Source organism: Ixodes scapularis, unplaced genomic scaffold (assembly GCF_016920785.2).
Source record: "Ixodes scapularis isolate PalLabHiFi unplaced genomic scaffold, ASM1692078v2 PGA_scaffold13__105_contigs__length_92229423, whole genome shotgun sequence".
NCBI classification, from domain to species: Eukaryota; Metazoa; Arthropoda; class Arachnida; order Ixodida; family Ixodidae; genus Ixodes; species Ixodes scapularis.
Window position 1 is genome coordinate 61,236,201 of NW_024609839.1, and position 11,030 is coordinate 61,247,230.

General features: G+C 46.2%; 2 protein-coding genes across 2 annotated transcripts; both read left to right on the forward strand.

Moving 5' to 3' along the window:
• Positions 1 to 2,750: 2,750 nt before the first annotated feature.
• On the forward strand, positions 2,751 to 5,120 carry LOC120840914 (teneurin-a-like). The gene is made up of 2 exons (XM_040211687.1): positions 2,751 to 3,465; positions 4,594 to 5,120. Exons 1-2 carry the CDS (start codon positions 3,429 to 3,431, stop codon positions 5,007 to 5,009), a joined length of 453 nt encoding a protein of 150 aa, XP_040067621.1. The 5' UTR covers positions 2,751 to 3,428; the 3' UTR covers positions 5,010 to 5,120.
• A 3,602-nt stretch (positions 5,121 to 8,722) lies between these two features.
• LOC115326036 lies at positions 8,723 to 10,201 on the forward strand. Its single transcript, XM_040211698.3, has 5 exons — positions 8,723 to 8,770; positions 8,932 to 8,970; positions 9,043 to 9,075; positions 9,379 to 9,411; positions 9,973 to 10,201. Exons 1-5 carry the CDS (start codon positions 8,724 to 8,726, stop codon positions 10,199 to 10,201), a joined length of 381 nt encoding a protein of 126 aa, XP_040067632.1. The 5' UTR covers position 8,723.
• Positions 10,202 to 11,030: the final 829 nt, after the last annotated feature.

Below are 11,030 nucleotides of genomic sequence, written 5' to 3' on the forward strand. Positions count from 1 at the left end.
CGTTCGTGGTGAGGGGAACGTATAGGTTAAACATAATATTGATTTAATAAATTAAAATAACTAAGGGTTAGTGTGAACTTTGAAGTCTACCTCAGTTGTTGACATGCACACGAGATAACTCGCCCCAAAATTGAGACATACCTTCTCGACCTGAAAAAAGACAACTTTTACTGCCGGGCTTGACTGATGATGCAGGGCTTCGCAGACCCCTCGAATGCCTTAGCGGACCCTCATTTGAGAACCACTGCAGCGTTTATTGTAATAACTCTATGCTTCGGAAGGTCCAAACCGAAAGCCCTAAAATGTTCCCGAGCCCCCCTGCCCCTTACCCCCCTGCAACATCCCTGCTACGAGACGCGTAGAGTAGACAGACACGTCACAAGTGAGGTCGAGTAACTGTGACATTAGCCCCGAAGTCGTTTTTCTTTGTATCCTGAAGCTCAAGGAGACCAGACACATTTAAAGAAAGGTCTTGGCCCCGCTTCTTCCCGGCGTAGGAACCCTCGCGCACTGCATGAGGTGTACACACTGCATCGTCAGCAAAATGTAGCACCCGCTCTGAAGCTCATCTGGTGCTCCCATAGCTCGTGCTGGACTTGAAAAATCGCTATAGGTCAACGCGAAGGTTATCTCTTTTGCGTTGCCTTTCCTCACAAAACAGAGAATATGCAGGTCTTCCATGATTCGAAGACGGTTCGAGAAACTGTAATTCCCCTAACGTTTTTACATAAAAAGATAATGAACAAGTAGTGTTGGGAAGTACTTTGAAGGGGAACTCCGCCGAATTTTTTTGGCAGACTTCGGATTTGGCTGGAAATTTGCAGACCGCATCTATAACCCTTCCTCAAATGATAAGTACATCTATGTAAAGACGAATTATGAAGCTAATGCTAAGTATTTAGGATTATCTTTTGACTAGTGCACGAATTGGATAAAACACGTGGGGCATGTTAAAAAGCGATTGGGAGTCATTTCAACATATATATACCGACCTCAAAGCGGCGCGGATTCAAAATTACGCCAAAAGGTTTACTTGGCATTGGGCGAATCTGTTCTCCGATATGGCCTCAGAGTATATGGATCGTGTTCAGCTAGCAGAATTCAAGGTTTCAACAAAATCATTTTCAGAATACTTAACAATATTGCATACGGATCAAAATATGAGAAGTTATAACCCCTTCAAATAAACGTATGTCTGAACATAATGCCACTCGAGAAACTGTTCCAATGTGTTATATAACCAAACCTTATTATTTGAGTAGCGATTTCAAGAAACTCCTGAAACAAAGCCTCTAAGACACAGCGATAAATATGCGCTACTACGAATACATACACATTACGGGAAGCGTACACAAAATTACTATATACCTTATCGCCTTAATAAACGTGTGCGTGATTTAACCAATCTTACGTCACAAAAAGAAGTAAAAAGTATTAGTAAGGAAGTGGTGCTTTCAAACCGATAATCAATAAACGTGAGACATCGGTTTTTCGGAAGACCATTACAGTCTTTAAATTGATACAAGATGTACAGACTCTTGTATTGTATTGTATACATGTACATATGTTTTAACATTGGTAAAAGTGTACAGATTAGTTGTTTATGTTTTTCCGTAATGACATGATTTGCTCAGTGAATTAGAGTATTATTTACTTTTGTCTTTTGTTTTGATGTTTTTGCTATTATGTGTTTTACCTCAAGATGTTGTAAGAAAAAGTAAAAAAAAAAAAAAAGAATATATGGGCAAGAAGCTGACTTCCGGGCCCCGTCCCACAAGCCCTGCGGTTTTGACGGGCCCGATTGAATGTATTGTTTTAAAATGGGAATTTCCGGGTCACCCAATCTTGGTCATGCGGGGACTTTATAAACTACTCCAAGGTTAGCTTACGCTGTCATTCAAAGGACGTTTTCGTGTCATCTACCCCAACAGCATCCTCAATTTTTGCTACGGAGCTCAGAGAACACTGGATGCCACTTTGAGCCAGATCTGATGCCTCACAAATAAAAAAAAGGCTGGTTGGTCAGTAATTTTGTTAGAATACGTGCACAGTAGATTGATGGTTGACAACGTGTGCGAGTTGCTGTATTTCTCCTGTGGTGGGCGTGCGGATGGAGCTGCAGAATGGAATCAAGGTCTGAAACAGGGTTGTTTATTTCACGTTCAGGACATGGTGCTGGCTTACTACTTATAAGGCTGGTTTCCTCGAACCGCCGTGTGTACCACGGGGGGTACTGCAGGGGCTTCCCCATTCCACTTTGCCCACGTGGGATCCACGTGGGCCCCACTTCATGTGCTACCTGGATGGGACAAAAAAAAAATAAAAAGGAACGCCAAGAAAATGTTTTGTTCCTTGGAGGAGTTCCAGGGGTAGGAAATACAGAGAAACGCCAGGCTGGCAGTTGACCAAATTCACTGGTTGACCCCGTTCTAGCCTAGTACTGTCAAGGCCTAATCCTGCACCTAGCTAGCCCAAGCAAATGTGCTGTCTGGGACTTTTTTTTTTGAAGGGTGTTTTTTTCAGGGATTGTTAGACGTTTGTATATTGATTCTTTTTTTTTCATAGACTGGATATCTCAGACGAAGTGCTTGTACCGGATATCTTTGCGAAGATTTTCAAACATCCTTAAAAATAGGATGCTTGAGAAAAAAGTAACTTTTCCCGGGATCTAACTGCCAGCCACTCCGAACGTAAGGGTTGCAAACAATATACTAATTAGAATAACAACGAAGTTATGTTTACTAATTAAGTTCTTCATTTCTGAAGATAAGATTAAGCGTCATCGACAACCACTATATCAGTTCATTCAAGACGAATTAAACCAGGTGGGAAGCGCAGGGCTACGCTAAAGTGACCACTCGTGCAGCAGGCACAAGGCCGGTACACGAAAACGCGAATGGTAAGAATATCATTCGCGTTTCCGCATCGCTGGCTTTGCACCTGCTGGCCGGCGATCTTGCTGGCCTTAAACATACGAATAACTGACTCCCGTGCAGATCTCAACGACTGGATCCAAAAGCAAGGAATCGACATCAGCAGCCTGGGGTCGGGACGGCCTCCGATCCTGAGGGGTGCCCCGGCACTCCTGTTCCCTGGTAGCCGGACGTATAACCTGCCGCTGCCCTCCGTCCCTCTGGTGTCTGGCTACGGGTGCGCCGTGCGGAGAAGGCTCTAGAATTTCGCCCAGCTCTCGAGCGTCGAGAAGTGCAAGGTGAAGCGGGAACAATCGGCGGACAACGCGGTGCCCAACTTGAGCACCCTGAACGTCCCTTTCGGCCGCGGCATCACGGTCTCCCGGATGGCTGGACGCGCCGTGATACGCACGGTCGACAAGGCGGACCCGATCCAGAGGGATGTCCACACGTCCGTGTTCAACAACTCGCTGCTGCTGGACCTCCACCTGGTGATGCACGGCCAGGACGTGTTCTATGGTTTTCCAGCTACCTGGGAAACCGCCAGAATCAAGTCAGTTTCTCAGATTGTTTGTCCGGGCCGTTTTTATCATTATCTGGTGTGCCCCAGGGCTCTAACCTTGGGCAATTGTTATTTTTAGTGTTCATCAACGACTTGCCGTCGCAGGTGCTGCACTCCAAAGCATTATTGTACGCAGATGACTTGAAGCTGTTCAGGAGGGTAGAGAATGTACAGGATTGTCTGTTGTTACAAAACGACGTATGTTCAATTGAGCAGTGGTGCATAACAAATAGACTACAACTTAATCTCAAGAAGACTTCAGTCATGTCAATCAGCAGGAAACACGAGAGCATAGTGTTCAGCTACAACCTTTCCGGAGGGCACATAAAGCGTATATCTTTTGTACGGGATCTTGGTGTTCAAGTGGACTCCAGGCTGTTTTTTCATCAACATGTGTCACAGATAGTTAATCAAGGCCTGCGATGTCTTGGTGCGGTGTCACGGATAACTAGAAAATTTAGAAGCCCTCATTGTGTTCTCTCTTTATATTGTTCACTTGTCCGGCCGCGTTTAGAGTTCGCATCCGTACTATGGAACTCTGTTTCTCTCAGCTACAGCAATGTAATCGAAGAGGTACAGCGGAAATTTATTCGTATTGTATACGATAGGCACATTGGTCATCGGCGTTTTTACAGCTATAGCTCGGTATTAGCAGACATAGGCCTCCAGTCTCTTCACGACAGGAGGCTTGCACATGATATGAACTTTTTGAGAAAAGTTGTGCATGGCACTCTTGATTGCGACGAGTTGTTGTCATCATTGTGCTTCCGTGTCCCATCTGGGAAGGCGTGTAAATGTATTCACACATTTTATACAGATATTCATTCAAAGTGTCCAATGACTCGGTTACAAGATACATACAATTCAACGTTTTTACAAGATGACATATTCACTTGACTTTATCTTACTGTGCCCGTGGCAACCACTTTTATTTTTAACTAACTAAGATTTGATGACGCGTCAGACTGATTTCTATTGTGCTCCTCGGCAACCACACTGTCCTATGTAATACCCTTTTTATTGTTAACGCCACTGTGCGAAACATGACAAAGTGTACTGTCCTGTAGGCCTCACGACTGTTGACCGGCACTAAATAAACTATATATCTATTTCGTCAAGGAGAGCACGTGGAGGTTCCACGAGGACATCACGCAGCTGCAACGGTTGGGCACGGCCATCAACACGACCGTGCACCAGAGCAAGACGGAAGAGGGAGCCCGGACGTGACGATCCACACGGCGCACGCCATCCTCAACATCCGCTACGGCACGGCGCCACACCGCGAGCGCCTGCGGCTGTTGTGGCACGCCAAGAAACACGCGGTGAGCCAACGCTGGGCGCAGGAGCGGCAAGTCCTGCTCACCGACCAGCACGGCGGTGCCCTCGGCTGGACCGACAAGGACAAGGAGCACATCCTGCGCACAGGCTCGGTGCCCGGATACCGCGAGGACTACTACCATAACGTCGACTCCTTCCCCGAACTGGCGGACGACCCGTCGAACATTGTGTTTCGGAAAGTGACGAGGAAGAGGTGATCTACTGCAGAGTGAGCACGTTATTACGAGTGGCCGTGGTACGTCGTCGTGTGACCTTGGCGTGAAGTTTGGTGAAGTGTGGTTGTGACACTACGGAGATGTTCATGGGCGAGACCACTGATCTCTATGTCTATTTGCTGGATCGCGTTTGACCAGCTCCTCCTATGGACAGGATAGGAATGCGGTCACTGGCGGCCATCTTTAGGTAGAGTTATATCATCTCTAGCCATCATAGTAATATGGCGGACAGCGCAATGGCGGCCGGGTGCCATAAAATAGCCGTGGATCTAGTACACTGTACCGTGGGAGATATTTCGTGCTTGATTCAAGTTGTTCGACGACGCAGACTCTTGAAACCCGGCGTGAACGGTAGCCTCATCTTTGAGGACCCGGAGAAAGTTCTACGAAAGCGCAGCACCGGGGGAAAGCAGCGCAGCTCGCATCGAAAGCAGACTCCGCAAAGGCGTCTGCTTTTGATGTTAATTTTGATGCGACTTTCGATGCGAGCTGTGCTGCTTTTCCCCCGGTGTTGCGATTTCGTGAAACTTTCACCGGGTCCTCAAGGATCGGGCTACCGTTCACGCTGGGTTTCAAAAACATGTTTCGTCAAACAATTTCAATCAAGCACGAAATATCATTCACCCTATTTTGACGGCAGCCTGTCACCACACCTGCCAAAACGCTGTCTGCCATGGATGTATTACAGTGGCTGCAGGAGCTGTACCTTGGCTAGAGGTAATATAACTCTACCTAAAGATGGCCGCCAGTGACCGCATTCGCAGAGCGGGCAAACCACTGATCTCTATGACAATTGCTGGATCGCGCTTCCCCGCTTGTTCGCTGCAGCGCGAGTGAAGCCACCGGACTTCACTCGCTTGGGATACGATTTGCCGTTTTTGCTAGCCTTTGCTGCGGTTTTCCAGCGTGCTGTAGACACGTTTTCTACTCGTTCGTCGTCATTCGACGAAGAAGTTTTTTGAAGGCTCTGTGTATTGTTGAGACTTGCCGTTGTGAACACGTGGATAATTTTACGAAAGTGCAGTGTCGCAGGAAAAAGGCACAACGCGTCGAAAGGAAGGGCTGGCGGCGTGTTCAAAGCTTCCTTGGCACGCCGAAGTGCCGTGTCTCTGTGCCTTCGCACGCTTGGATACCGACCAAGAACCGACGCCGTGTGTATGTGTTTAGCGAGCGCAATGTGCGTGAAGCTGTTCGTGCCTCTGAACCAGCGTCTTTTCCCCTCGCGGTTTAGGAACGAGCTTAATCCAGCGTCCACTAGCGACGGAAGATGGGGGGAAGGTACGTCTTTTTTTCGTCCTTAGACGATTTACACAATACCGTGCACAACAGCTCCTCATCACTGATCAGTGCTGGCTTATTATCAACCTACTTAATTGCACTTGACGTTTGAGCGCGGCTCGCCTAATTGTAATTGGTCAACAGATTGCACACGACCATATCGGCCGCGCTTCAAAGATTTTCATTCTCGCCGTCTTGTACTTTTGCTTTCGAAAACCCCCCTGGCTCCACAACGTTGCCCTATTCGTGCTCCCACGGAATCTATTAGAGTAGATTTGGGACATAGCCATGGTTAATATAGTACATAAGAAAACGTACGGATCTCCCCCTTTTATTGATAGCAACTCACCGGAACAGCTGGACGATCCAGAACTCCGTGGCCGATATATATAAATGATCTAAAGGCATCTACGCGCGACACACGTTCAGAACTTTGGCGCGGCGTCAATACTTGACCGGTATCCAAGCGTGCGAAGGCACAAAGATGCGTCACTCGGCATGCCAAGGAAGCTTTGATCACGCCGCGACACCGGCGACACTTGTTTTCGACGAGTTGTACCTTTTGATACGGCTTCACGCACATTGCACTCGCAAAACACATCCACACGGCGTCGATTCTTGATCGGTATCCAAGCGCGCGAAGGCACAGAGACACGGCACTTTGGCGTGCCAAGGAAGCTTTGAACACGCCGCCAGACCCTTGCTTTCGACGAGTTGTGCCTTTTTCCTGCGACACTGCGCTTTCGTAAAATTTTCCACGTGTTCACGACGGCAAGTCTCAACAATACACAGAGTCTCAAAAACTTCCTCGGCGAATGACGACGAACGAGTAGAAAACGTGTCTACAGCACGCTGGAAAACCGCAGCAAAAGGCTAGCAAAACGGGAAATCGTATCCCAGCGGTGTTGGGTCCGGTGGCTTCACTTGCGGGAGCGGCAAGCGCGATCCAGCAATTTTCATTGAGATCAGTGGGGCAAACGCGATCCAGTAAAGGCCGGTTCACACATACAGCGGAGCGCTAAGTCAGCGCTACGTGAGCGCTCCAAGGAGCGCTCATGTGGCGCTTCCTAGCGCGTGATGTAGCGCTCCGTTAGCGCTTCAGCAGCGCTCTGTTAGCGCTACAGAAGCGCTCTATTAGCGCTACAGAAGCGCTCTGTTAGCGCTCCAGAAGCGCTTTGTTAGCGCTCCAGAAGCGCTTTGTTAGCGCTCTCACGCTCCTTGTGCCGTGCTTGCTGCTGCGGAACAGCGCGTGCACGGCGATTCCTTTGTTGTTGTTTTTTCTGTGGTGCTGAAAGAAGAGGAAGTAAAAGAGCCGCTCTCTAGGCAAAGGGTCGGGCAGGTGAACCAGAGTCATGGACTTTGAGCGACTAATTGATTCCGTACGACCTCATCGCTTCCTATTCGACATGCGTGACCCTGGTTTTAAAGACACGGAGTTAAAAAATAATAGGTGGGAGCTGATCGGCAAAGAACTAGGGGTATCAGGTAAGGTTTTGATTGAAGCGATATACAGGGTGTCACAAAAGAAAATTTACACGGTCTTTTTTACCGCGAAAAATAAACTAGACATCGCCGAACACTCATTATCCGCCCAAAGGTAGCGGTAGAGGTCACAACCACATGCTAAAGTTTCAGCCCGATCCGATAACTTAATCAAAAGTTATAACTGATTTTCTCAAATTTTCAATGGGAAAATGGCGGCCGACGGAGTTTCCGAACACATGGGGCTCTATGGCACCAGAAACCGAAAACGGACAAAAATGGGCCCCATTTTCCCATTGAAATTTTCAGAAAATCACTTATAACTTTTGATTAGGTTATCGGATCGGGCTGAAACTTTGGCATCTAGTTGTGACCTCTAGCTCTACCTTTGGGCGGAGAATGAGCGTTCGGCGATGTCTAGTTTATTTTTGCGGTAAAAAAGACCGTGTAAATTTTCTTTTGTGACACCCTGTACATGCATGGTGTGTGCTCGAAAATAAAAGATAGGGGGAGAAATATAATTGTTCTGGTAATCTTATCTCAGGAATTGAGGCGTCTCAAAAATTTCGAACTATGAAAACAAAATTTGGGAAGTTGAAACGAAAATACGAGGAAAATACGAGGAGCGGCTCTTCCTACACTCCGCCTCCAGCTTGGAAGCACTATCGATCCATGGATAGCCTGTTGAGAAGCCGGGAAGTACCAACAGAGTGGTAAGTACGGTTCATATACATCGAGTTCAATTTAAACGTGTTCAGAAATGTCTTCATTCTTTTAGGACGCTGTCAAACCTCAGCCCTTCAGAGAGACCTTCTGTTAGCTTGACCGAAGACCACCCTGCTCATGACAGCGTGTCTTCTCTGATGTAAGCACTAATTTTAATATTTAGACGTGACACATTTGGTCTCATGCCGCGGGGTACATTGCAGCAACAACATGACAACTCCCGGTAAGGACAGCGGAGTAGAGGAAACTCTTGCCAAGTAAGTGACTAGCACTGTCGAGCTATGCGCCACCACAATAGCGTCTCTGGGTGCTGTGCATTTGGTCTAGAATGCATTTATGAAGTACCACATACATGTCTATTGGTAGAAAATGAGTGCAATTTTTGTACTCTTCTCGAAAGAAAAATTTTAATTTGCAGCTCCGAAACTAGTTCAACAACGGAGATTACAGAAGACACGTGAGCTTGGTTTTCACTCTATTTATTGCACAAGATGAAAGACTACTAAAATAACATTATTTCTTCCTCCAGGACAAATACCTTAGAGCAAGGACGCGGCGATACGTAAGTTTTGGTGTTCTTTGTTTAGTTATTTTGAGTTTTTATATTTATTTTCATAATGTATGATTATTTATTTGCCGGTAATTTCTTGAGGGCGGCAGATATGGACATAGAGACAAAACAAAATTGCTGATACCACGAAGTGCTTCTTTTTATCGTACGAACAACCAAATTGGTTTTAAAAGCCAAGATTTTTAAACTGAATTTGACGTTTTCGCTTCATTATTTACGCTTTTATTAAAGAAGTAGTATCTGTTATAAACACTTTCATTCCGAGCTGCCGTAATCCGGCATGTTCTTTTACAGAGCTCCACAAACAACGGGCAGAGGAACAACGAGGTATATGCTTGCAGATTTTTATGGTTGTACAATCTTATACTTTTCCTTTTTTAAATGTATTCCTGCGTGGCTGCGACCAAAAGATACGAGTCCCAAGGTTCTGCCGTATATATCGGTAGGACTAATGATCGACGTGACGTCCACAGCTCTCCCTTTCAGAACTCATAGTTATACTGCTGCTAAACGAATCAAATCGTTTCGCATCCGGGATGAAAACCGCAAGGCTAGGAAGCTTTGCTGATTTATGTATATTACTGAGTCAAAAAACGTTTTATGCTAGAAAAAAAAACAAAGAAAAACAACAAGAAATGGAGTATGAGAGGAGTGCACCGATCCTTCGTGCCTTTTTCTTGACGCCATTATTGAAATTTATAAAGTGTAGGGTGAGGTAAAATAAAAAGCAGTTGTTTGGTTTTCCATTTTACAGTGTCGCACTTTATAATAACATCCTTTTATAATAACGCGTAAAAAGATAATTATGTGAAAATATAAAACATGAAAACCATGCAACATATGTCAAGAAAATAAACTTCTTCCTATTGTTCAAAATATATATTACAGACAAAGACGAAGCCAAGACATCGTATACTGTATCAAAGAAAATCTCCGAGGATTGAACGAAGCAAGGCTGGCGCAGCAGATGACTCGCCAAAATGACGACTTTCATCACTTTGGAATGATGGTGGCCGAGCGCCTGAGAAAGATGCCTAGGCTGCAGGCCTTAAGGGCAATGTCCGTTGTGCAACAACAGCTGTTGAACTACGAAGAGGAACACCTCATGAACCAATAAATCTAACTCGCTCTTGTGACAATCTTGTTTTGCCACTGGACAGAACCTTGACCAGAGAAATAGTCTGCAAAATCATTCCGAACTTGAGCCGCTGGCTGGTCATGTTTGGCTGAGCTGGGCAAGCGAGGGAGGTGTTGAAGCACTGTGCGCCCTTCAGTGTTTTCTGCTCCGCTTGGCCCTTCAGCCAAATGCTTGCCATTTTCCCTCACAAGAAGAGCTGGAAGGCAGTAGATGCTTCGGCTGTGGACCTCAGAAAGCAGAAAATTGTGAAGGGCAACACAGGCGCCTATGTAGGCAACAGTGTTCTTTTCAGATGCTTTGAAAGTTCTTCTAAAAATTCTCCACCGGTTTGAGAGGATTCCAAAAGCATTTTCTGAGACCCTCCGTGCTCGGGACAGTCTGTAGTTAAATACACGCTTCTTGAGCGCTTCTCCCTTGCCTTCGTCGTTCTGGTCTTTGTTGATATCCACTTTGGGGTATGGTTTCATTAAATATGTTTTCAGAGGAAATGACTCATCTCCGACTATGACGAATGGCATTTCTTTGCTTGTCCCGGGCAGGGACTTCGATGGAGGGAAGCCCAATGTGCCCTTTTCCAGGCTCAGTCCGATCTCACTCCTTGATAAAATGCCGCCATCGCTTTCACTGCCGGGTCGGCCAATGTCCACCAGCAAAAAGCGGTACCGGGCGTCAACGACAGCCATTAGGACCTGAAAAATATAATACAAGTGTATATTAGAAAGTGGGCTGGTCAACCAAGTAATTCAGAACAGAGTTTTATAATGTAGCGAGTAAACCGTTGGGTAAACTTCCAAAGTGATAAACACAG